We start from the raw sequence: 25,504 nt of genomic DNA, 5'->3' as shown, positions 1-25,504 counted from the left end.
TTCGGCACTGTCTTGGTGATATGAATGGGTTCTCACCTGCGGCTGTCAGGGTTGAAGCTATTCTTCCATGAATTGATGGGTGTTGTACTGTATCAACTTCGCTTCGCACCGTTTATCTTTGCTACTACCCCTGAAATTTACTACCTATAAAGATAATTTACTTCTCTGTATATTGTAATAATAGAACTGAGAGCTTTCGGGCCTTGACATGTTTTCCTCTGCTTAGAAGGCTCTATGGCTCTTGAATGCAATATAGACAATAGACTTTGGTAAATCCAGCTTGGAAGACAATTACCAGAGCAATTCACCCTCGTGCCTAGTTCTCTACTGAAGTAATCGAATGGTAGACCATAGTTGAAGAGATGACATGCAACTTCGCCCACGGGTTGCCAGAGACATTGGATACTATCAAAAATTGACACTCAGACAACTTCAAGACATCTTTCTACATAGGGTCGATGCTGCATTTCATGCCGGAACCCGAGGATCTAGATTCAGATCCTACATAAAGCATATACCCGTTTCTTGATGGGTCTGTTTGAAGGTCTCGGAAAGCTACCATAACCTGTATGCAGGTAGACGGGTCACTGCAACCATCCTCCAATATTCCGAAGCAATAAAAATGATGCATTGGAATGCCGTCTTGATCTCGATCATCGCAAAATATTTGGTTTTGAGAGAGGGATGTATCCATGAGAGACCGTCTCACCCAACAGAAATATTAAATGATCTTCTGGCTGGTCTGCCGATATATATATATATATGTATATATGTATAAAATCAATCTGACCTCTCGAGATACCATCTTATATCCAACGTTAAAGAAATATATATTTTACGGTTAAGACATCTCGCTATTGCTGTGCCATTTGTTATTATTGCGATTCGTGTATAGCGTAACCTCTATTCTAAGCAGTTCACATAATTCTTTACCAGTACTTTTGGATATACTTTCTGGGCGGGAAAAGGTAATGAAAATATACGGTCGCAGAAGTGTACTCCACTTGTGTTCATGGCTGCGTAAAACATATATTTCGACATACAATAGGCAACCAGACGTAAGAAACTCATTATACTTGAAAAAAAATCACACCGTAATTTCTGTTGCAAATAAAGTTACCATCGATTCCACAGGTCATGACGTCCATCGTCTAGACCATCCACCACATTCCGATTAATAATCAACCTGCTCATTGAAATGATCGCCTCAGGGGTCTGAATAAGCGTAGATCACCCGCTTATCGCCCAGTTCTATGGATTTCTGTTGCCAAGACTAGAATATTACGACTTACGATCTGCAATTTAGAATGAACTGATCAACGAACTACTCAAAAATGAGCCGCAAAGGTCAGATTGCTATAATAAAAAGCAACACTAAAGGTCTCATCTACTAAAATGATCCGCTTGCGGTGCTTTTTTTGGCACATAAAGGAACTCCTCCCTCTAGACAAGCCTAGATAGAGGCTAGTATATGGGCGAATCTGACATCTAGCGGTTTTCAGCCTAGGGCCGCGCGTCGCTCCTAAAATTACCTGTATCCCGTTCCTTCAGCTCTACCAGTATCTCCTTTCTTCTCGCGCGATCCGCCTCCACCGCTCTGTCTCCAAAAACGCGTTCCATGTCTTCGAGACTCGACCTTTCGTCTTGGGAACACAGAACCACGTCCAGATTCCGCTCAGGGCACACCACACCGCGAAGAAGGTATATGCACCAAAGCCCTGATGAAGTTGTTGAACCAGTTGCTACAGGTGCTCCACGCCTTTCCCGCGCAAGACTGGGGAAGATCTCCGACGGCATTGCCCACGTCACCAGGCCCCAAGTCATTCCGAACAGCAGCATGTAGATGAACAAGAAAGCAACAGACACCCAGCCCTTGTCCTTTTGTCTTCTAGGTCTCGTTGTACAATCCGACGAGTACCGCGATGATGATGTGGCAGATGGTCATGCCCACGCTACCGACAAGCAGCAGCGGACGGCGTCCGTATCTGTCCATCGTATACAGAGACGTTGTAACACCAACGATCTGCGTGACATCCAGGATACCGGAAAGCACGAGCTGCATATTAGACTCGACTCCCATGGTAGGGAAGACAGACGGCGAGTAGTAGATCAAGGCGTTGATGCCCACAAACTGCTGGAAAAACTTGAGTCCCACACCGACACATCGTGCGGCGCCAGTAACCGTGCCTGAAGCAGGTCCACATAGCCAGCAATTTCGAGCTTTGTCGCCGCCCAGCGGGAACGCCGGCTGGAGACCACCAAGCTCGGATGCTTCTTTTCTGCAACCTCTTTATGGAACGCGACTTCAGCCCGGATGTCTCGCCATTCCGCCTGCACACGAGGGTCTGTTGGGGGCAAACGGCGCAATTTAATATCGAGGAAAGGCGCTCCTCGTCTCGACCTTTGGAGGCAAGCCAGCGAGGAGAGAAGGGAAGAAAGAGGACAGACACGCCGAGCAGGAGGGCAGGCGGGATCTGGAGGAGGAACGGGAGGCGGTAGGACCACTCGTTGGTGAAGTATCGCGTTCCGAACGTGATCCAAAATGCAACGATGATGCCGAAGACGACGGAAAATTCCTCAAGAACAAGGAGAGAGCATGTACGTCGAGTAAGGACGGCACCTTGACACCCGAGATGCTCAGAGTATACGTACCTCTGATCTCGGGTGGTGAAACTTCGGCGATATACATGGGCACCACCATGCTGAGCCTGTTGCACTTAGCATGTATGAAGAGCAGAATCGCCGGATATACCTACATGCCAATGCCAATTCCGCCAATCAGTCGACCAACAATGAGCATGGCATAGTCCACGGCCGCGGTCTGGAGGATCGAGCCGACGAAGATGCAGACAGCCACACAGATCGAATACTTGCGGGAGATCTCTTCGGGACACCCAGCCTTGGTTGAACGCGCCTTCACACAACTATTAGTTAGGGATTGTTGAGACGCGAAGAGATCCAGAATACGCACCGATAAATGCTCCCAATTCAATCATGGCAGTCAGGAAGCCCTTCCAAAAGCCTCCGCCGCTTGCATTTTCGGACACTCGGGGAAACCTATCCAAGAACTAGTCAATGACTAAAATGATGGACACAACACCCTGGTCTGCAGTATTCGTTATTTCTGTCTCGACGTCTTGTCATAAGCAGGATGAAGATGTCTCAACCCACCATATCCAAACAGAAAGAGAACCACGTACTTGGATTAAAATAACCCTCTGAGGCCTGGGCAATAGCGTTGTCAGTGATCTTTCTCTTTGAGCACCTGGCACGAAATCAGGGCTATCGGATACCTGGTCTGACGTAGTTTTCCTGCAACTCCACCATCGTGTCGACCTGTTGGTCCACCGTGCCTCTCGAGTCAGCCTGCACCGGTGGCTTATCCTCCGCATTGAGGACATGTCCTAGAGGATCAACGGCTGGCCATTGTCACTATGCACAAAGCTCTTCGCTATACTAGGATAGAAGGGGTTCTGCACCGCGCAGGTCTCGACGATCTTCGAGACTTGCGTTTCCCTAGTTCCATGGCAATCCGGAAAATCAGATCAGTAACATGGTGCAACGTTCCTGAGTTATACCTGTGCCAACATCGGCTTATTCAAGAGCGGGGTATGTCAGTGCCCTATCGCACGCTCGGCGGTAAAGACGTCCCTGGATGCGGCACAGCTCAAGAACTGGAGGAAAGGGAACAGCCCATTGCCAATTGCGATACAACTAATATGGTGCTGAGCTAGTTGTCGAGGTCCCTCAGGGGACCAGCACTGTTGGGAAAGCTGTTAAACTAGCCGAGTCTCCAACATGGTAGAGCAAAGTACCTAGGATGTTGTCGTGGGAGGTTCGATGGAGTTCTCCGAGCTTCGTACAGGGTCCATCCTGATGCTTTTCCATGCCGCCATGCCAGGTCAGATGACTGTGATGCATGGTGGCGCATCTCTTGTTAGCTTTTTAGCATCTTCTGGGGGTTCAAGCAGACGGAACACAGGGCCTATCTTTGACTTCGCGGTACATTCTCCACATGTTGTCTACACGGCGATAGTTGATCGCGATGTCTGGTTCTGGGGTGTGTATGGTTAGTAGATTAATCTAAGTTAAGGCGGCCCTATTCTGAATAGCAGAACGTGTATCTGATCTGATCTATCTTGTATGCAGTTCCGAAGAAGGACTCCATGGGATCTGTGGGGGAATGCGGGGGAAGCAAGTGATGAAGCGCACTAGAACAACACAAGCCAAACGTGTAACTATGAGGCCGCATGGAACTACTGTAGAATCCGTTAGAAACACATAATGACTGTACTCTCGCCCATGTAAACACATCCTCAAGTCGTGTTCTCCACAGTTATCCACTATTTTCTGCCCTTGGAGATTGTAGGAGACTAACCTTATGGCTAAATATCCATGCTAAGAAATACATGCTTGACAGATCCTATTACACTTGATGTCACGGGTAACAGATCGCAGATCCATTGCACCTCGATTATCACCCAACCAATACGCTAAGTCCCAGGATGGGTATTCGCTGTCATCCCACTTGTGCCTCTCCTTTGCCCTCACCCACTGTTAAAAATCAAGAATATAATCAATGAATTAACAGCGATCAGTGCTAATCTTTTGAAAAATATGAAACAGGCGTGGAGACCTTACCATTTCTTAGCCGTACGACCCCAAAGCAGATTTCGAGAACCACAATCAAGCGGGATTACTCCGCAAGCTCTGCATTCCCTGGAAAAAAAAATAAGCACCAATATACGAAGATTTCAAGAGGTGAAGCAACATACTCCCAAGCTTCTTTAAAGCTCTTTCGGACCTCATCGCGCTCTTTTCGCTCCGGAGACCAGATGTCATCCAAACGCATCCCTGTAAGCTTCTCCATGAGGATGTAGACTATAAACCAAACCCCCCCCGGGATCCACATTTGAGTTCTTTGCTTTTCATGTTTCCAAGCAAGCAATGTTGGTGTGCATGAGCCGCCGGCCTTGGTAAGCTCTCCAAGAGCCGTAATTTCCATCTCTGCACTGGGTCCCATGGTATCTACCGCCTGTTTTGCTCTCTCAGTAAGGTTTGTCTATTACATTCCGGATCGGTATCCTGGAATTGAATTAGATGCTGTGCAAGTCTAGATGGGAATTGTAGGGGCGTATCTACTGCATCCGAATCTTGATGACTGCCTTTTGCGGCTCGAGCTCATCGCTATCAACTCTTGAGCAGAGGTACACTGCCCGAGCTTCTGAAAGCAAGCCACATGATACTTCGAATTCGCCTTCGTAAAACTCATGCTCGGAGATTTTCTGGTCAAGCCTCCAGGATTGGCGTAGATTGTCAAAGGGGACGGTAGAACCGATGAATTCATTGTCAAACCAGGTAACGCCGGGCCGTGGACAGCAGCCCATGTTGTGCGTGTCGTAGAGAGGTTTTTCTAACCGGCAGTGAAGGATAAAGCTTCTAGCGGGGAAAAAAGCTCAAAGAATAGGAATACAGGAGGGACAACGTCGATGCTGCTCGAGGTTGGACTATGAAAGTGGTTCATGTTGAGCTCTTGAAGGTAGAAAGCCATCGTTGGCTGGGCGCGCCTTGATGAAGATCACCGCGCCAACGCGATCCGGGAGGCCGCGCCTTTTACCTCCCGGCGGCACCGCTCATCTCCAGCTGTGCCACCGACAGACCTTGTCACTGTTTACTACGCTGAACGAAGAGGATGGTACTATAAGGATGACAGAAGGGCCCCGATTTTCGTTCAGCTACACGAGGAAGAACGTGCCGGTGATATACTATTCTACTTTGAGAATCGCGGCATTCGATAGTATGTTAGGAAAAACGAGGGTAAGGATAGAAAGATGTAGGATCATAGCTCTTATGAGTTTCTAGAGTCTGTCATCACCGTTTCCTGCTATGCGTATGCAAGTTTCTTCACACGGAGGATTTACCTGAGAATTGTCGGGCTAACACTTTCGATAAAATGGATTCAAGGAACTAAATAGTTCATTTCTGAATGCATTTGAAATTGCTGCTGTGACGGAACAAGTGTACCAAAGACTATCTTGCAAAGGCTATGAAAAATCAAATATATGATCGTAAATAGAGAAGAAATCAGAGAAAAGAAGAATTGATATGAAAGGTGCTATAAAAGAATGGGGAACCGAAGTTCGATGAAGCATACATACTTATCCATCAATGGGCTATATTTACCTCTGCTATCCCGAGGGGAATCCAGCCCTCAGGTTATCGTACTTGGAAACGGGATAGCTGAGCTCATTCTGGCTCTGATCAAGAGCGCTAATACCGCCATACGAATTGACGACCTTTTCCAATGTCAGGAAACAGCAGAGTGCTTGGAAGAGGCCAAACCTACCGTCGAAATGAGACTGTCAGAGCCATTCTTATCGCCACTACTCTCCCACCACATGCCTCCGCCGAGGCCCTTCGACATGATGTACTGCGCTTTCATCTGCGCCACTTCCGGCGTATCATAACTGATCATGATACGCTGCGTCGGGTCGTAACTGTAGCTTGCAACTGGTTGATCGAGCATGTACACTGTGGCTCCGGATTGCGGCAATGCCTTATAATCCCAGACGCCATTCTCCCAGCTTCCTGAACCGACACCGTTGAATGGGGTGCCCGGCCCGTCAGTATTGGTGAAAGCCCTTCCATACAGCGGCATGCCCATGACAATCTTGTCAGCGGCGACCCCGTGGGAAGTGTAGTAGGAGATGGCTTGGTCCGTGTTGAATGGCGTGCTAGCTGGGTTGGAGGTGGATGCATAGACATTGGCATCGTGGCCTGCGACAGTATCCCAGCTACCAGAGTAGTCGTACGCCATGAGATTCCAGAAGTCGAGGTACTGGTCCATTTCAGCTAGATGCATGACCTCATAATTCGAAGGGCCTATTTGCAATTGTCAGCATATGCCAAAGCGCGTAAATGAAAGCAGAACGAAGAATAGGAAAAGATGAGGAGGATAAGGAAGACGAGACTTGCCTGCTGAAGAAGCGACGGTAAGCAAGAACCTCTGGCCGCCTGCATGGCTTGCAGAGTAGCTATTAAGAGCCTAATAAACAATTAGCAAATGAAAACCGATATGATTATTTGGATTTGCTTACTGATCTCACTGCCTGCAGCAACAACACCATATCATTCGCTTGATCATCGTTCTCAGGATACTAGTTTCGTCGGCGATGTATACAGAGTTTGGTTCCAAGTATTTCTTACCTCCCAGTCAATATCTATACCATCTAGTCCTAAGTCTTGGAGCAACTGCACTGCTGACGATGCAAAGGTCGATCTCCCGGACGCTGTACTGGCCGGGCCGGCAAAGTTGGTCGAGTACGTCCATCCACCAATGGACAGCAGCACCTTCAGCTTGCGATTCTTCTGCTTGAGCAAGAAGAGCTGCTTGATGCAACCATAGACATTCGTCCCGACATCGTTCCAGGAATCAGTGGAGTAGTGCTTCTCGAGGTCCGCGTACGTATCCGACAGATACACTTCTCCTGTGTCCGGGTGGACATTGGCAAAGGCGTAGAGGACGTGTGTCAGCTCCTCCGCGGGAAGGTCCTGTGGTTGATAGTTGCGGCCATATATTGCCTGAACTGACATCAGTAGATGACCTAGGTGCTGAGATGGGGGTCTCTTACCCAGTTCACAAAGTATGCCACTGAACGGTAGCCAGATGTGGCCCGAGCCTCAAGATCGGTTGTCACATTGGCTGTATAAGGAATGACTGCGGCATACGCAAGCCAGTTAAGGCAAAGGAGTAAAGCTAATTCGAAACGCATGGCTAAGGAATGCTAAGGAATGTACTTGCACCTGGCGAGGATGAAGACACAATGGACGAAGGCATAGTGGTCTATTTGTATTCCACGAGAGGCGCACCCTGCCAGCATCATCCTGTATGCGAAGGAAGACGTGCAAATGTCATCTTTCATGCAACAATCGAATGGACCTTCATGTCAAGCACCATGCTACCTCGACAGTAACTTGACAGAGCAATCACACCTAGACCAGCGGTCATCCTGAGTGCTCTCCATTGGAGCGATAGGGGGCATATTCTTCGAGCGTCAATTAGGGATGGGTCTGTTGCATGCAGATGTTTAGCGTGGCGACTCCAGTATCTTAGTATGGTGTAGAGCAAGCCATATCTGTTCGCAGACAAGAAGGCTCGCTCAGTTTCTTGTATCTGGAGGGTCAAAGGCAACGTTGCTAACAAGAAAATGCGCAGAGTGCGTAGTCAATCTCGTCAGACGATCTAGAACACCATGGTCACATAAGGTCAGGAAGAGGAGGCAGTAGACTTTCATGATCACCAGGGACCATACTTCAAACTCTAGTAGAGCCAGTGAATTTTAATTCCAGAACTGTGTGAAAATCCCATTGTCTACAGCTTACATCATTGGCCAGCGAGTCTGGAGAGATATAGCGATATTGCAAAAAGTGCTGCCATGCCGAGTTTTGACATTTAATCTCTATTCGTTGTCGTCCCAAGTGAAGGCTCAGGAAAAGCTTTGACAGAGTCTATCGATCCTTCATGATCAAATACAGAAGGCAATCTCCGAGCCGCCCCGCGTATCATGAGCCGGGATCGAGGGGTGCCCCGTGTTCCGTCACATCACCAGAGCGGCATCTTTCTTCAGGCCAATGCGTCATAAGATAATCTGTGGAAAACCTGTGTGAGAAGCATCAATTTGAATCGGTGAGCGTTCGTTGTGGAGAGGGTTACTTCTTGTGACGACATAATAATGCCGGCACTGCTGCAAGATGACCATCGTCCTGACAATCTAGCACAGATATTCGAGAGCGATAAGGTCCGGAAGGGCTATCAGTCGTCGGCATCACGCACCATGCGTGCCGTAAGCAGCTGCAGCGGGTAGGCTGCATAACATCAAGGGTCGAAGTGGCTGCAGATACGGGCTGTCAGGGGCACTAAGGTAGGTGACATAGCAAGAGGAGGGATGGAGCCATGTAACGACACCTGAGAGCGTCCCCTTTACCTTGACCGACGCGATGATGTCGTGTGCTACCACCTTAGACGGACATACATGTGAATTTGACGGGATCTTGGTGTGGACGGCCTCGTGGCAGCGGGGGATGATAGATCAGACCCTGTAAAGAGGGGTGAGTATTGGATCGGACAACCCCCGGGATCTAGAACCACTTCGACAGATGACCATCTGCCGGTAAAATACCTCCCCTACAATATAGAGGAGATGGATGGAGTAAATGTCGAAGACACAGACCCTTGAAGGCCCCACAGACATTATTTCCTCGTTACGTCGTTCGCCCGCGCTGAGATGGAATTGTGTTCGATCGTGAGCAGGTGGCAGCAACCACGCTATCTGTAAAGACTTCAAGCGTCGACCGCCAAAAAAAAAGCTTAGCAAATCCGTTCGTCGCGTGTCTGCTGCCTCATGTACTGGGCTGCATTCGAGATGGAGATGCCTTTGGCGGCCCGCACAATATATGTCCGTCAATAGACTGAGCGTGAAGGATCAAAGTCAATAGTTCAAACTGGTATCCAAATGCAATAATTGATATCTATCTACAGTAAGCAAAGTAGAGAATAGAATATCTCGAACATAGAACGTAATGCATATATAAGTACGCCGCTCCCAGAGAATCCGCCAAACAAGAACAGAACATGCTTTTTTTATCACCAGACCCCGTATACATACGTAGTAGATACACAGCTTAAGAGTCGCTATGGCTTCATTTCTTCGATTCCTTGGAACCATCGCCCTTGCCGGAACTCTTCTGTTTCTTCTTTTCCGGCTGCTTCGGTGATTCTTTCTTCTCCTTGGTCTTCTCTTCAGTATTATTATCGGTTGATTCCGGTTTGGAATCTCCGTCCTTCTTTGCCTCCTCACCAGCCTCATCCTTCTTCGCCTTATTCTTCGGCTTCTCAAGCACAGCCTTCGGGTTAAGACCCTTTCGCTTGATGCGCCTCCGCTCGGCACGGGCAAGGATCTCCGCATCCTCCTCGTCGTCGAACGGACCGAACTCCTCGCCGGGCGGCAGAGCAACCGGCTTGCCCTCCTCGTCCGTGATAGGTGTCTTATCGACGATTTCAGCCTCGCTGTCTTCTCCGCCCTGGGCTGGGGCGCTGTCAGCGGCCGCGACTCCGTCAGAAGCTTTCTTGCTCATGTTCGGGCTTGGACCAATTTTCTTCAGCTTGCAGACGAAGAAACCATCGACGTTCTCGCGGTGCGGGAAGTATCGTCTCGTCAGGGTCATCTTGTCGTCGAACTTCTTGCCCATGTAGCTCTTAAAGCCCGGGCTGCCGAAGTCGCCCAACCCAGTGTCGACGATCTTGACGTTGGGGCGCTTGCGCAGCGCATACTGCACCACGGCCTCGTTCTCCTCCACAGTCACACTGCAGGTAGAGTAGACGATGTAACCGCCGGTCTTGGAGTGGTGGTCGGTAGAGTCGATTGCAGCGAGGAGAAGCTGCTTCTGCATGTGCGGGATGGCAAGGAAATCGCGCTCTGTCTTCGAGGTTTTGACGCTGGGGTCTTTGGAAATGACGCCGGTACCCGTACATGGTGCGTCAAGCAGGACACGGTCGAAGCCACCCAAGACCTTGGGGAACGCCTCTTGAGCATTGTAGTTGGTGACAATAGTATTCTTGCACCCAAGACGGTGGATGTTACCAATCAGACCCTTCGCACGAGCCTTGTTCGCATCGTTGGCCATCACCACACCCGTGTTCCGCATCAGTGCGGAGATGTATGTCGTCTTACCACCGGGAGCGGCAGCCATATCAAGAACACGCTCATTAGGCTGGGGCGCCAGAGCCATCACGGGGAGGAACGACGATGCGGCTTGCAAGATGTAGTGACCGGCGAGGTACTCTGGGGTAGCACCCAGGGGGACAGCCGACTCGAACACCTGCAGACCAACCTTGGACCATTTTCCGACCGGCTCGAGCACGACACCTCTGTTGATCAGCGCCTGGGCGAGGGAACGACGGTTCGTACGGAGCGTGTTGGTTCGAATGACGACAGGACGAGGGGTTTCGTTAGCTTCGAAGAAGGCAAATGCTTCCATCGGAGTGAAAAGGTTGAACAGCTTCTCTGCCAGGAACGGGGTGTAGCCGTAGTACGTGCAGATATCCTTGAGAAGGAGGTCGATGTAGTCCGCTCGCGACTTGCCCGGTTGACCTAGCGTAGCGAGATCGCCCAGGATGCGAATGGTATCCGTGATCCGTTGACGAAGGAGCTGAAGATCCGGAGCAAGACCGGGCTTCGACGCGGCCTCTGCCTCTCCAAAGACGTCGGGACGGTCACCTGCAATGTTGGTCTGCATAGCGGACTCCTGCAGTTCCCGCTGGGCCTCCTCCTCTTCAGCCTCCTTCTCCATGTCCAGTTTCCGCGACAGTCCTTCGATGTTGGCTCTTGTGAGCTTCTCTTCCGCATCGGAATCATCTTCGTCTTCGGAAAACATAGCCTGGCGCGGGTGGTCGTCCTCGTCCGAGTCGAAGACCGAACCTTCCTCAAACCGACCCTCCTCAGCTCCATCACCGTCTGATCCTGAGTCATCTTCGTCCTGGCTATCCATTGATCCATCACTGACACCGTCCAGGTTGTCAAATTCGTCAGCGTCGAACTCATCGTCCATCATGTCCTCCGCGTTGTGGTCCGAGCTGTATTCGTCCTCCGACTCGAACATCTGGGCCTTCTTTTTCACCGGCTTGTTCTTTTCCTGCTTCGAGGGTTTTTCTGGGGCTGCTTTAGCAGCCTTGGCCTGCTTCTTTCCACTGGTAACTCCATTGGCCTTTCCCTTGGGTTTCACATCCTCGGCCTCAGCCTTCCTCCGCTTCTTGCCCGACTCCGCTTTGGCCTCCGCTTCCTGAGCCTTGCGCTTCTTGAGGATGGTGATCTTGGACTCGTCCAGCGGGGGCGGGGGGCCCTGCTTCTTCATGCGACGGCCCTGACCCATCTTGTCGGCGGTCTAGGGAACGAGGGTGCGATGTCGTGTGCTTGAAGCTGCTCAGCGTCTGTCGAACTCTGTGCGATCCCAACTTTTTTTGCGTCGGCGTCGGCGTCGGCGAAACTCACGCCGACGGAAGGCGGTCTGGGCCTGCGGATCGCCATCAACAGCTTCACCTTGGCCAAATCGGGACAGCTGACGGTTGCTTTCCCACGCTTTGATGATCTCTTCGTCTTGATAAGTCTTGATGATCCTTGAATGGTCCCTTGAACCTCCTCGTTACCTCTCTATCTCCTATTGCCCACCTCCTCCGTCAAGATGACTGAACTAGCGTTCACCAAGTCCTTCCTCTCCGCGCTCGACGCCCGCCCCGTCAAGCTCCGGGCTGACTATGTCTTCGACCCGCAGTCGATAGGGCTGCGTGTGCCGGTATGCTCCCAGATGCCATGCAATCTTTATAAATACGGATCAATTTTGAAGAAGTACCACCGTTGCAAGACACCAGACTAACCTGCCTACCATCGCAGTACACCCTCCCCCGCCTCAACCCCTCGCAGCACCCACAGATGCCCAAGAAAGTCAAGACCGCCCAGCCCCCCGGAGCCTCGAAATCCATCACCATACACCTCAAATCCGCGCGCAACCCGGTCCTCCAGTTCACCGTCGACAATGCGCCGCTGTCGACCACCACGGTCGAGGACCTCAAGGACGCCGTGCACCAGCGCGTTGTTGCCGACCCGCAGACCGGCGCCAAGGTGCCCCTCGACAAGATCAAGATCCTGTACAAGCGTAAACCGGTGACGGGGAAGACCGTCGCGGAGGTCTTGGCTGACGAACCGGATGCGCTGGCCGGTGGGAAGGAGGTCGAGTTGGGAGTCATGATCATGGGCAGGGCGACCGTTGTCTCCCCCGAGGCACCCCCAGCAGCAGCAGCAGCAGCGGAGAAGCCAGAAGCTGAAGCGCAGCCGGTTCAGTTGAAGGCCGCGCAGGGCCCCAGCGGGGAGGAGGTTCTCAAGTCAGACGCGTTCTGGGATGATCTACGTGGGTTTCTGGCGCAGCGAATTAAGGATGAAACCGAGGCTACCAGGTTGAAAGAATTGTTCAAGAAGGCCTGGGAGGAGGGCCGATAGTATGACGTTCAAATGGAGTGTGCTGGTTGATTTCATGCCCAGTTCGGTCGTTGCAGGCCGGCCTTGTTGCTTCTTCAGTATCTACTTAATTGACATACCGTACTTTTCGGACTCTCGCGACATAGACACCCTACCTTAAATAATCTCAAGCACGATGGGGAGAGAATTGGGAAGGAGAAAAGCTGGTAGAGAATGAGAATGTGTGGGTGGCTGCAGAGCCTCGTAGCTAGCTAGTTTCTGGGAGATCTGCAAAAAAAGGATGAACTTGGGCATGCAAGCTTCAAGCTCTCATACCCAGTTCACTATGCTATTAATCTGATCTGATCTATCATCTCTCAGACCAGCTTCCCTGCCATGGATTCCCATCATCCTGCGTCCGCCCGCGTGGAATAGAGCACCTTGCCAGCAAGAGACAGACACAAGCGGAGAAGTGGATGGAGGGATCGAGGAAAGGGACAAAGTCAGATGTTATACACATACATATACGCACAGAGATCTTGAGGCCAGGATGGAGATGGTGATCGAAGATGATCGGAACAGGTCGTGGTTTAAAGGAGATCAAAATACACACCCCCGCTTTAGCCATGCAAGGAGGAATACAGGACGTGAGAGACCAAGTAGACAGTACACACATTGAGCCAAGCACCAAGCTACAGTAAAGCGTCATCCGTCTGAGGGCGCTGTCAGAGGAAGCAGCAGATACACAGCGCCTGTCGGTGAGCGCACGGCCCGTATCATCGAGATCAGACGAAAGCAAGTCTGTCACGTGCTGTGCACGGACGGGGAGAAGAGAAGAAGATAAAAAAAAGGTGTGGGGAAGGACACCAGAGAAGAAAAAGGGGGAGTATCAAGGCAAGAAAAGATGAACAAAGAAGACCGCAAGGAGATAAAGGAACACATGCCGGGTACAGACACCATTGCAGATGCTCAAGAATAGGTCAACCGCTCAACCATTCCATGCTTCTTTTTCGCCCAGGAAGTGTCATGGCGGAGAACATTAGTGGGAAGAAATAAAACAGGGGTCGTGGATCGATAGACAAATCGTGGTCACTCATTATCTGGAAAACACCTTGACAACACCATCTCCACCGCCGCTGACGACCCAGCGGCCATCTCGGCTCCAGACGACGGCACAGACGCCCTCGCCGCGCATCAACCGATGACTGGTGATTTCCTGGGTGCAGCTACGCTTCTCCAGAGACCAGAACCGCAGGCTGGCGTCGTGTCCGGCCGAGACAAGCTCGCGACCATCAGGGGAGAGAGATAGCGACGAGATGGCGGATGGGTGCGCCAACATCGTGTAGGTGCATTGACCTGAAGGTTGTAATGTTAGCATCTACAACATCGCACGCACGGACCGGAGCAGTACTTACCGCTATTGGCATCAAAGAATCGGATATATCTGTCCTCGTAACCGCTTATGATAACACCCTCCACGCCGCCGCTTGAACCAGTAGCGCCATGGACTACCTCTTCCTCTGCCAAAACCCGATTATTGGGATCCAGATTGGCTGTGCCATCAAATCCGATGGTGGTTGCAACGACAGAGTTTACACCCGTTGATGGGGTACCATCGTACGTCTCCAAGCTCGCCATACCGACGATCTCTTCACCTGTTCTCGTATCGTAGACCAGAATCGAAGCGTCTGTGTAGGAGACGACGAAGTTGACTCCGGCGAGCGATAGAGGGCTGATACAGGTGGGTGCTGGAGAATCCGTCCGGATAATGTGGTGAACAAGGGTATAATGGAATGGAGTGCTTGTCGCTGTGCTGGGCTGCGGCGATGATGGGAAATTGGATCCGGATGAGATGGAGTTGGCGCGTCGACTTCCACCGGCCCGTCGAGAGCCAGCCTGCGGCGATGAGAGCTGGGGCGGCGCACTCACAGCCCATATCAATATCCTGCCATCTGAAGCGCCGGATGCCAGCAGAATCCGATCAGGCCCTCCATAATTACTGCATCGATCGCCAAACACAGAGCCTGCAGTCCCAGGGAGCACACAAAGGCCCCATACAGCATCCGTGTGGCCATCTAATGTCGCTTTAGGATCAACTCGCCCTCTCTCCCAAACTCGCACACTAGCATCCTGGCCACCAGAGAACACCCAACCGTCTCCAAGCGCGCGACCACCGCTGGAGAAATTCTGGGATGGTGGACAAGCTGCCAGCGAAGTTACAGCTCCAACATGTCCGCGATGCGTGAAATAACTAGAAATGTCAAGGTCGCTACCGGAAGTAGTACTGTGAGGTCCGTAGCTGCCGTAGGTCGCTGGGATGATCCAGCGCTTAATGGTCCCGTCATCACCGCAGGTGCATATCTCCGGCTCTGATGGGCTACCACCGCCGGTGAAGATCACAGCGCGAACCACATCCAGGTGACCTCTCAATGCAAATCGCACCTTGAAGTTAGAATCAGTTTTCTGGGCGGCTGCTCCACTGGTCTCCCTGGTATCAGAACCGGCATCGCCTTTCTTCTTGGAACCAGAGCTCTTTCTCCTGTGGGAGCCTGGGGCGCCTCTAGGAGGTGACTTTGGAACGAAGTTGGCATTTGGGAAAGCATCTGTATCCGGCCGGTGGGGAGGCACGGCTTCAGCTTGGGACTCTTGCGCTGGTGGATCGTCGAAGTTCCAGCCATCCGCATCTTCCGTGACTTCATCTGCCGCCTTCTCATTCCTGGTATCCTCCTTGGTTGGTATCTGCCTGCCATACCCGTCAAAGGCGTGCTTCATAGACTCCGCACGATCTTCTGCCGGAGGATCGAACACTTGTTTTCGGTTGTCGATAGCGGAATGAAAAGACTGCTGCGGCTCAAAGCCCCTCCTGTCCATCATGTCCCTCGAGGCCGAAGGTGGGTTGACTTGGTTGTGCGAGCGTGCCATTCCAGCGTTCTCGTAGTTGGGTCCGATAGGCTGATGGTTCTGAAGCGGCGCTTCGCGAACCATCATGTTGTTCTGCTGTTGCTGCTGTTTCTGTCGTTGCTGCTGAAGGTACACCTCCTCAAGACTCTGCTGCGGCATCTGCTGGCTCCCATACATGTGGTTGGGCATGTCCTGATCACTGAGATCCGGCGGCGGATGGGATGCGGGGATGACATGATACGCAATCTCCTGCGAGCACTTGTTCAGATACACCCGCGACTTGTCACGTTCTGTGTCCTGTCGGAAGTCGTGCTGGCTGGGATCTTCGAGCTCAGCGTCGCTCCCGAGGAAGCTAGGGTGTGACTTGGCGTGTTGTGCTGGAGGCTCGATCAGTACATCTCCACCCACACAGGTGATATGCAATAGCGACACATACGCTTCGGTAGAGATTTCAGGTTCTCTTTGGCAATTTCCTTGGGATCCCTGAGGTCATCAATCTTTTCACCGTTGGAAAGCCTCTTGACCTTCTCGCGCTCCTTCTTCAGGGCCATCTCCAGCAGTTTGATATGCTTCCCCAGGGACTCATGTAGGCGTTTGCTTGTCCGGACGTCACCTTCCAGCCTGCCGATTCGGGATTTCATTTCCGCGCGCTCAATCTCCCAAGCGTTGCGGTCTCGTTCGTGCCGGTGCCATTCTGTCTGGAGGAAGCGCATAACGCCTAGAGAAACCATCTCCCGTTAGCCAAAATGCGCAGCAGTCGTCATAACGGCAGCAACATCACCCACCCTGCAGCGTGTACTCAGTACCCTGAGGTTGCCCGCCATTGGGAGCCCCGTCACCCGCACCCCCGGGAAGCCCTCCACTTCCAGCCATGGCAGAGGGAGACTGCCAGGCCATACGGGATCACGCAGTCGAGCGGGCAGTTATGAAACTGGGACGCAAGTCGTCGGGCACTCGAGCCAGCGTGGTTTTGTGGGGAGATACCAGCTCCGGTGTGGCCTCCAGCGCTGGGGTTTCGAACTCGGACTTGGCCAAGTGAGAGCTGGTCAAAGCGTGGACGAGCGTAGCAAGCACTGACCCAGGAAGCCTCTGCACTAGCAGAGGGACTGGGCTCGCGAAGAGACGGCGAGGGGGGAGGGAGGATTCATCAGCGGTGCGGAGAAGCGAGAGCAGAAGGAAATGGACCAGGTGTTTTGGGGCGACGGGGGGAGCTGGTCGCGCGGCTCTTCGAGGTGAGGTCGGGACCTTTCTGTCACTGGCCCGCTCGCGCCGTAGCCGCGCTGCTGCCGCCGTCATATATTCAACCCATCACATATCTACTCCATATTACTTTTTTTGCATGTCACATAATATACGCTCTTATTAAGTATCAAGTCTATTGAGCAACTGTTCAGAGCTGGTGGACTTCCAAGTTGAGGCTCTCCTGTGCCTGGTCGCGTTAAACGCGGCTAGCCGGATTATATATATTGTCTCCATTGTATCAAACAAGGGTCTATTATCCCAGTCATTGCTCTCTTATACACAGATTCCCCAGTCACCAAGCTATTGTACAGGTCATTATTCATGCCAAACACGTCAGATACAACCGAACGCCGCTAAAACTCCAGTTCCTCGACCTCCATCCCGCAGTTGACACACTTCTTCACGCCTATCCCCGTCTCCGGGTTTTCTACTGCTCGACCCCATTGATGGACATGTCGCCCACCGCCACCCAGATCATCGCCAAAGTTCCCTCCAGCCGGACCCTTGCGGTTGCGTCGGTACGCCTCCACGCGCGTCCGCTTCTTCAGGTCCTCCAGCTTCGACTTGAACTTGGCTTCCCTGCGTCGCTTCTTCTCACTCTCCCGCCGCTCAAACTCCGCGTCCAGCGCCTCAGGAGATCCCCATTTCTTGGGGGAAAACGCGTACTCCTCCACCTGATACCGTAGATAAAGCATCATGTTGTTCCACGTAGCCTTGTGGGGGTTCGGTCGTTCGAGGTGTGGCAGGAGCTCTTCGTCTCTGAGTTCAGCTGCAGACAATATCGCGTCAGCATCTGTGTGTCATATCACAGATCCTCCGCGGGGATGCACTTACGGTCCGTCAGGAGATAGTCCTCCTTCACCTCCGTCTTCGTAAGCAGGCTATACTTCTCCGGGTACTTCTCCTTGCACGCGCTGCATACACAACACTTAAACGCCTCCTCCCATTTCCAGTCAATCTCCAGACTTCCGCACTCGCGGCAGGTCTTCTGGTTGCTCCGGTCATCTAGCACGCTGAGTCCCGGCTCGAAGGGTCCAGCCCTATCCCGCCGCAGCGACTTCAGCAGCTGATGCCTCTCCCACTCCTTCTGCGTCATATGTGCCGGCTTCTGCTCCGCCTTTTCATCCTTCACGTGTAGCGCCTTGTTGTACGGATCGTCTTCTTCCGTCAGGAAACCACCTTTCGTGTCGGTCATCTTGCTGAAATCGTAGTCAACATATTTGGTGAAGTTGCGCGCCGGCCGAATCGCATCCAGAGGCCGATTCGAGGCTGTCGCATTATTCGCACGTCCATCGCGAGACGTAGCAGGAGTCTCGGATGCAGCCATGGCAGAGAAGGATCGTTTTGCTCCTGCGACAGGCTGGCTAGTTGTTGTAGGGCGCGAGGCAGCGGCGGCTTTCTGGGCCTCTTCGGCTTCTCGTTGCTCACGAATCGCCTTGGCTTTCATGCGATTAATTTCCTGTAGATATTGTATCCAGGTCAGTAAGCTTATTCCCGAAAAAGGGCGCTGATCTCTCCACTTACTATTCGCTGCTGCTCTGGCGTGAGGGGGCCGCGAGGCAGCACGCCGGAGTTGGGCGCCTCAGGCTGTGGAGGCGGGGTTGACGGGCGCTGCTCATCCATCCTGGCAGAGACAGAAACGGGCTGCTTCAAGAGGTCTCTGTCAGGAGGAAAGAAATGTTTGTTGGAATCTGTTGCCAGCTGCTCGAGAGAGTCGAGAGTTATTGATAGGAACGGGCGTCTTGGCGGACAGCGGCATCGTTCTGCCTGCGGAGTGAGCAGCGCCACCTCTCGACATCCCAGCACCACCAGTCGTGAACTCTCCCCTTTTACAGAGCGAGTGAAGAAGATATCCTCGAATTATATCCTTTATAGATTTTATGGACGCAATCCTTTGGTTTTGCTGTCATTTATGGGCATCACCGTCCCGTTGCCTTGCGTATCCGATTCTAATTGGGGATACGATCCCAAAGAACACCATGTGCATCGGGGACAAATACGACATCTCATTGTACACAGAACAGCGCAGGAAGCAATGTCTGTATCCCTCCTTTTGAATTACTGTCCCAAAGCACTATTTTATTGTGAGTGTCTTGCGACAGACTGAAGACCCCTCTACAGCTTAAGCCATCTTGATTTCGCCTCCATGTTCAGGGTTGCGCGGTGTCAGATAGATTTCGACGCAAGACTTGCGCATTTCTCCCCAATGACAGCGAACATGCAGTGTGGAAGCTGTTTGTCTCCAAATCCTGCCCTTTTGACCGGGACTTTTTGTGGTGTAGTACTGCACAACATTCTGTACTATGATTTTGCGTAGATGTCTCAGCACATCTACTGCGGCATTTTTCATTTGGATTTCAGGAATTACCTAGGTAATTTCGTGTTTAGGATGCCTGGCCATTTACAGAAAAGGACCGAGGACAAGATACCATCCCTGCGAAGGCCTTTGACATGCATGCTCGGTGCTATGACACGGCAGGCCCCTCACAAACAGCTAGTTCTCGACGACTATCCGGATATCTTACAAAGTCAGATACGTGGAGATCGCCAGTCTTGATACCTGATTCAAAGGCGTCAGGCGAGCTCCCTCCTTGGCATGTTGCATCTTATCAGCCCGCATCTGTCGCTCATCACCGTCAGCGCGACCCCAGGCTGTTGGCAACGCCCTGAAAGGAAAGACCTGGAGATGTGCGACATCTCGCCCAATTGCCGCCCCCTCATGTTATCGGATAAAATGGATTCTGATAACAGATATTATGCTCTGCTGGAGGATCGCATGGCCTCCCGGAAAATCGCCATGGGCTCCTAGAGTGCTTAAGAAGGCCGCGTGGGAACGCTTTCGCACTTATAGTCTGACATCTCAGACAGTATAAGCCATGCCAATCGAAAAGGCAGAAACCGTTAAAGAACCCTCTACAATCCAGCAACAGGTTCCCTTAGGGGAGCTGACCGCGGAGGAGTCCAAGTATGGACAGACAAAGCCAGGGCTGAAGTCGCGCCATGTGCAGCTCATCGCAATTGGCAGCAGCGTCGGAACTGGGCTGTTTGTGGGCATCGGCGCAAGCTTGTCGAGAGCAGGGTCTCTCTCTGTCTTTTTGTACCCTCTACTCGTGCTTCTTTATCTGGCCTGTCAACATGGCCGTGGCGGAGCTGGTGACGTTCCTGCCGATGCGATGGGGTATCTTCGAGTTTGGAAATCGATATCTCGATCCAGCTGTTGGATTTGCTTTTGGCTGGGCATATTTCTACGCTGCAGCAATGCTCTTCTGCACGGAGCTTTCACCCGTTGCAACCGTGATGGGTTACTGGGTTATGACGACCAACGCAGCCGTGTGGATTGCCATGGCCCTTGTCTGCTTACTGTTGAATATATTCGCCGTCAAGTATGTCAATCATTCAGATTCAAGAAATACCGCTGACACGGGACAGATACTACGGCGAAAGTGAGTTTATCTTCTCCGCGATCAAGGCTCTCCTCATTATTGGCTTAGTCCTGCTGACCTTCATCACGATGGTCGGCGGCAACCCAAAACACGATGCGTATGGATTCAGGTACTGGAAGAACGGAAATGCCTTGCACGAATACTACGCGACTGGATCCTTGGGACGCTTCCTGGGCTGGTGGACCTGCATGCGATATGCGGCATCCTCGATCGGCGGACCAGATGTGATTTCACTGGCTGCGGGAGAGATCGTAAACCCTCGTCGCACTGTTCCTCGAATGGCAGAACTCGTCTTCTACCGTGTTTGTGGCTTCAACATCATCGGTGTTCTCGCGGTCGGCATCATCTGCTCCAGCCGCGATCACCGCTTGCTCGGGGCTTTAGACTCTGGTTCTGTGGGATCTGCACATCTCCGTGGGTCATTGGCATTAAGAATCTCGGAATTAATGGCCTCGCTGGCTTCATCAATCTCCTGATCTTGACGGCTGCATTCCTGTATACTTCGTCACGGACCCTGTACTCGCTTGTACTGGAGGGCCAGGCACCGAAATTTCTTCGGAAGTGCATGAAGAACGGGATTCCGATCTACTGCGTCTTGGCTGTCGCCCTCGTTTCCTGCGTTACGTTCATGGTCTCGAGCACCGCGTCCGCCACAGTGTTCGAATGGTTCATCGGTCTCTCCACCTGCGCCATAATTATCGTCTACATCCTGATGCTGGTCATCTGGTTTGGCTTCTACAAATCCCTCAAAGCGCAAGGCATAAGCCGCGACTCACTCCCATGGAGAGCACCGTTGATGCCGTACGGATGTTATCTCGGGCTCGTTATAGGACTGCTGTTGCTGATTTTCCTGGGCTTCGATGTCTTCGTCCCGTGGTCTACCCAGGGATTCGTTACGACCTACTTTGGGATTGCCTGTGTGCTTGTGCTCTTCTTGTTCTGGAAGGTTTACAAGCGAACGAGGCTTGTCAATTTCAAGGAAGTCGACATTTTTGCTGGGAAAGAGGAGATAGATAGAGTGTAAGGTCTGGGTAGACGATCCAGCATGGTCACGTGACTAAACATCCCCTTGTCAGCCTTGTCAGTGATCTCTAGGCTGTGCCGTAACATCTGTCAGACACATCTACCAATGCCATACCTGGTACCAATTCACTCCTCTCCAGACAGAACTGGTGTACATATCACCTTTTATCAGACGTCTTCTTGGTAGTGGGCTGGGCAGTAAAATATCTGATATTGTGGTGTGTGTGACGGCGCGGCAGGCACCTAGGCGGTAAGGTAGGCGGTGTTGAGCATTCCTTTGTCTTTGGGATACTGCCGGTCCTACTTGCCTATATAAATCACGTTACACGAAGCCCTGCGAATTCTTTCCTTTCTTTTGCCCTCATGATTTCGATTCTGTATGACAAGATACCATAGTTTTAGCTAATAATACTATGACTGAGCGCCGTCACAGTGTGATTCATGACCCAGAGGAACAATGGCATTTGTGAGCCTGAGTTCAGACTGGTGATGTGACGGCGCTCAGTCATAGTAAAATGATGGATTACTACGGTAGCTAGTCATACAGAATCGAAAGCATGAGAGGAAAGCAAGGAAAGAATTTGCAGGGCTTTGTGCAACGTGAGATATATAGGCAAGTAGGACCGGCAGTGTCCCAGAGACAAAGGAATGCTCAACACCGCCTACCTTACCGCCTAGGTGCCTGCCGCGCCGTCACATCACCCCTCTCCCTTTAGAATGACAGAATGAGAATTGCAGTCCAGGAAACAGGGTCTGTCATAGCCGGAAGGCTCTATATGGACGTTAAACTTGATTAACAATAATAATAACATGTATTGTATGGTAGTGGATGTAATAATACTCTGTTATTTTACAACATGCGTACAAGGTGGTCAGGCAGAGTTTCTGAAGTCTACTGAATCCTATCTTGAAACACGCTACTCCACTTATGGTTTAGTCCGGGATATACCCGCTCCAGAAATTTGAATTGTATGGTACTAGACAATATCATGACAAGAGTGGTCGTATATTACCGGAATCAGCCATCCAGGCGCAATCTCAGTGCCCGTGATCGCCCTTCTCCAGAGCAGTTAAAGAACATCCAGAACATTTGAATTCACCCTAGCTATGCTACGCAATCCTGGAGGATCTCCGCAACCATCAACTGGAGAAATGGTGGTATTTCTCTAAGACAGATTCCACGTACTCGTGACAACATCCAGTATTGAGAGGGCTCTCGTCTTCAAGGTTGGTCCAAAAAGACAGCGAGTAAGAAAGCCAAAGAACAGAATGCAGATTTACGGAATCTTTAGCTTGACAATCTGTCTGAGTTTCGACCATATCACCTGGTCTATGTAGAGTTAGGATGCAATCAACTGATTGGACTTCACAACGCGCGATGCGTGGAGTCTGAATGGCTGTCGCGTGTCGAGCCGCCTGACCCCGCCTCAACTTCAAAATGGCTGGCAAGGCCGAGCTTACTCTGCTTATCTAGCCTTCGTGCATTATTCATTCTCCAGTTTTTGTTGGAATGAGTGTGAAGCATACTTTTGAATTCAGAGTATCTTTTAGTCTGTGGTTCGCCTTTCTGGTATCTTCCACCAACAATGAGCTTCGGTTTCAGCGTCGGAGACTTTGTTACCGTCATCGAGCTTGCCAACAAGATCCGAAAGGAGTTCGTGGAAGCTCCTGCTCAATTCAAGGATATTTCCGATGAGTATGGCTTATTTTAATTCTTCTATCTATTTGATGGACCACTGATGCTGATTATAAGTTCGATAGAGTCAGAAACCTCTCATTCGTGGTACAAGATGTTGAAATTGATTTGTCCAGCAAAGAGCTCGGCAGCCAACAAAAGATCGAGCTGCAGGAAATAGCAGAGAACTGCCGCAATGTACTCACTGACATTGAAAAGACAATTGACCGCTACAGCGAACTGAAATCCAATCATGATATGAGAAGGAATAGGGTGACAAGAGCATGGAAACGACTAAAATGGGAACCTGATGATATCCACAATCTCCGAATTCGCATTGGTAGTAATATTGGTCTTCTCAATGCATTCAACGGGCGTATTACCCGGAGCAATGTCACAAAATTGGTGGAACGTCAAGAAAACCAAGAACGTCAGGCGATTCTTGACTGGCTGTCACCAGTGAACTATGCAACACAGCAAAGTGACTATATAAGTCAACACCAGCCTGGAACTGGACAGTGGCTTCTAGATTCGCCTGAGTTCCAAGCCTGGGTGGTGATGCCAAAACAGACCATTATTCTGCCCTGGCATTCCGGGAGCTGGAAAAACTATTCTTACATCCATTGTGGTCGAAGAGCTTTATTCCCGATATGGAAATAACACAGACATTGGTATTGCATACATCTACTGCAACTACCAGCGTCATAATGAGCAGCGATCAGAACATTTACTGGCAAGCCTGGTGAAGCAGTTCGTTCAGGGAAAGCCATCTTTGCCAGATAGTGTGAAGATGCTGTATGATCAGCACAGGGTCAAGGGAACACGGCTGTCAATTGATGAAGTATCCAGAGTTATGCATTCAGTTTCCAGTCACTTTTCACAGCTCTTTATTGTGATTGATGCTTTGGATGAATGCCAGATTTCTGATGGATCGCGGAACAGAGTTTTGGATGAGATCTTCACCCTTCAGGCTAAATATAACCTGAGTTTTTTGGCAACATCAAGATTGATCCCAGAGATCGCCGCCAGGTTTGAGGGCAAGCCTTCATGTGAGATTCGTGCAAGCAAGCAAGATGTGATGAGATATTTAAGGAGCCATTTGGCAAGGCTCCCGTCATTTGTGTCACGGAGTCCAGAGCTTCAGGATGAGATTACCACTGGAATTACTGAGATTGTTGACGGAATGTGAGTCTGCATCAACTACCTTGTGTCACCTGTCTAAGATTGACCCAGGTTTCTTCTTGCACGACTTCACCTTGATTCATTGATGGGGAAAAGGTCACCTAGAGCGATACGGTCTGCGCTGAAGGATCTTTCTACTGGACTAAAGACGTATGACTCTGCATACAATGACGCCATGGAGCGGATTGAAGGGCAAGTTTCAGACCAGAGGGAGATGGCCAAACAGGTCCTGTCATGGATCACCTGTGCACAAAGACAGCTCACTACAGTAGAGCTGCAGAATGCTCTTGCTGTAGAGCTTGGTGACGTTGAATTTGACAAAGACAATCTTCCAGACCTGGCAGATATGGTTTCTGTGTGTGCAGGTTTGGTCACAGTTGATGAACAAAGTGGCATTATCCGATTGGTTCATTACACAACACAGGAATACTTTCAGCGAACCTGGACCAGATGGTTCCCTAACGCACACTGTGAAATTGCAACAACTTGTGTGACATATCTGTTATTTGATTCCTTCAGATCAGGCTCTTGCTCCACTGATGAAGGATTTGAAGCACGGCTGTACCAATACCCGCTTTACTCCTATGCAGCTGGAAACTGGGGCCATCATGCTCGGGCACAGCTGATGAGTGACAAACTGGTTATAAGCCTCCTTGATGATATACCCAAATTAGATGCTTGTGTGCAAGGCCTTTTTGCACGAAAGATGTTTGCAGGCCACTACGAGTACAGCCAGCAAGTTCCCAAGCAAGTTACAGGATTACACCTTGCGGCATGCTTTGGGTTGGAAAGTGTGGCGTTGCGCTTGATTCAGCATGGCAATCAAGCTGATGCTAAAGACTCATTTGGAAGAACTCCATTGTCATGGGCTGCAGTTAATGGACGTGAAACAGTGGTCCAGCTCCTGCTGGAGAAGGAGGTTAATCCAGACTCCAAAGATGAGGATGGTCGAACTCCACTATCATTGGCAGCACTCAATGGCCATGAGGGAGTGGCCCAGCTCCTGCTGGAGAAGGGTGTTGATCCAAACT

General features: G+C 51.0%; 9 protein-coding genes across 9 annotated transcripts; 3 read left to right on the top strand and 6 right to left on the bottom strand.

The window, feature by feature from the left end:
* Positions 1–1,888: 1,888 nt before the first annotated feature.
* VTN00DRAFT_3377 (uncharacterized protein) lies at positions 1,889–4,870 on the bottom strand (the record flags this gene model as incomplete). The annotated part of the gene is made up of 6 exons (XM_069429687.1): positions 1,889–2,187; positions 2,653–2,708; positions 2,757–2,914; positions 3,304–3,404; positions 3,458–3,516; positions 4,776–4,870. 6 exons carry the CDS (start codon positions 4,868–4,870, stop codon positions 1,889–1,891), a joined length of 768 nt encoding a protein of 255 aa, XP_069282907.1.
* Positions 4,871–6,188: 1,318 nt separating this feature from the next.
* VTN00DRAFT_3376 (uncharacterized protein) lies at positions 6,189–7,772 on the bottom strand (the record flags this gene model as incomplete). Its single annotated transcript, XM_069429686.1, has 6 exons — positions 6,189–6,296; positions 6,347–6,882; positions 6,967–7,045; positions 7,098–7,157; positions 7,207–7,581; positions 7,632–7,772. 6 exons carry the CDS (start codon positions 7,770–7,772, stop codon positions 6,189–6,191), a joined length of 1,299 nt encoding a protein of 432 aa, XP_069282906.1.
* Positions 7,773–9,699: 1,927 nt separating this feature from the next.
* VTN00DRAFT_3375 (uncharacterized protein) lies at positions 9,700–11,928 on the bottom strand (the record flags this gene model as incomplete). Its single annotated transcript, XM_069429685.1, has 1 exon — positions 9,700–11,928. The coding sequence occupies one exon, from the start codon at positions 11,926–11,928 to the stop codon at positions 9,700–9,702; it is 2,229 nt and encodes a 742-aa protein (XP_069282905.1).
* A 309-nt stretch (positions 11,929–12,237) lies between these two features.
* Positions 12,238–13,049, top strand: VTN00DRAFT_3374 (uncharacterized protein; the record flags this gene model as incomplete). Its single annotated transcript, XM_069429684.1, has 2 exons — positions 12,238–12,348; positions 12,447–13,049. The coding sequence occupies 2 exons, from the start codon at positions 12,238–12,240 to the stop codon at positions 13,047–13,049; spliced, it is 714 nt and encodes a 237-aa protein (XP_069282904.1).
* A 1,054-nt stretch (positions 13,050–14,103) lies between these two features.
* On the bottom strand, positions 14,104–16,781 carry VTN00DRAFT_3373 (uncharacterized protein; the record flags this gene model as incomplete). Its single annotated transcript, XM_069429683.1, has 4 exons — positions 14,104–14,363; positions 14,423–16,285; positions 16,345–16,626; positions 16,694–16,781. The coding sequence occupies 4 exons, from the start codon at positions 16,779–16,781 to the stop codon at positions 14,104–14,106; spliced, it is 2,493 nt and encodes an 830-aa protein (XP_069282903.1).
* Positions 16,782–16,811: 30 nt separating this feature from the next.
* VTN00DRAFT_3372 (uncharacterized protein) lies at positions 16,812–17,204 on the bottom strand (the record flags this gene model as incomplete). The annotated part of the gene is made up of 1 exon (XM_069429682.1): positions 16,812–17,204. The coding sequence occupies one exon, from the start codon at positions 17,202–17,204 to the stop codon at positions 16,812–16,814; it is 393 nt and encodes a 130-aa protein (XP_069282902.1).
* Positions 17,205–17,503: 299 nt separating this feature from the next.
* On the bottom strand, positions 17,504–18,773 carry VTN00DRAFT_3371 (uncharacterized protein; the record flags this gene model as incomplete). The annotated part of the gene is made up of 3 exons (XM_069429681.1): positions 17,504–17,919; positions 17,985–18,609; positions 18,675–18,773. The coding sequence occupies 3 exons, from the start codon at positions 18,771–18,773 to the stop codon at positions 17,504–17,506; spliced, it is 1,140 nt and encodes a 379-aa protein (XP_069282901.1).
* A 1,512-nt stretch (positions 18,774–20,285) lies between these two features.
* On the top strand, positions 20,286–21,617 carry VTN00DRAFT_3370 (uncharacterized protein; the record flags this gene model as incomplete). Its single annotated transcript, XM_069429680.1, has 3 exons — positions 20,286–20,533; positions 20,580–20,895; positions 20,949–21,617. The coding sequence occupies 3 exons, from the start codon at positions 20,286–20,288 to the stop codon at positions 21,615–21,617; spliced, it is 1,233 nt and encodes a 410-aa protein (XP_069282900.1).
* Positions 21,618–23,202: 1,585 nt separating this feature from the next.
* Positions 23,203–23,820, top strand: VTN00DRAFT_3369 (uncharacterized protein; the record flags this gene model as incomplete). Its single annotated transcript, XM_069429678.1, has 3 exons — positions 23,203–23,312; positions 23,378–23,721; positions 23,786–23,820. 3 exons carry the CDS (start codon positions 23,203–23,205, stop codon positions 23,818–23,820), a joined length of 489 nt encoding a protein of 162 aa, XP_069282899.1.
* Between the last annotated feature and the right edge of the window lie 1,684 nt (positions 23,821–25,504).

This window comes from Thermoascus crustaceus (assembly GCF_041956765.1).
Source record: "Thermoascus crustaceus strain CBS 181.67 unplaced genomic scaffold VTN00scaffold_14, whole genome shotgun sequence".
In the NCBI taxonomy this organism is placed as follows: domain Eukaryota; kingdom Fungi; phylum Ascomycota; class Eurotiomycetes; order Eurotiales; family Thermoascaceae; genus Thermoascus; species Thermoascus crustaceus.
This window is presented reverse-complemented; position numbering and strand designations above follow the sequence as displayed.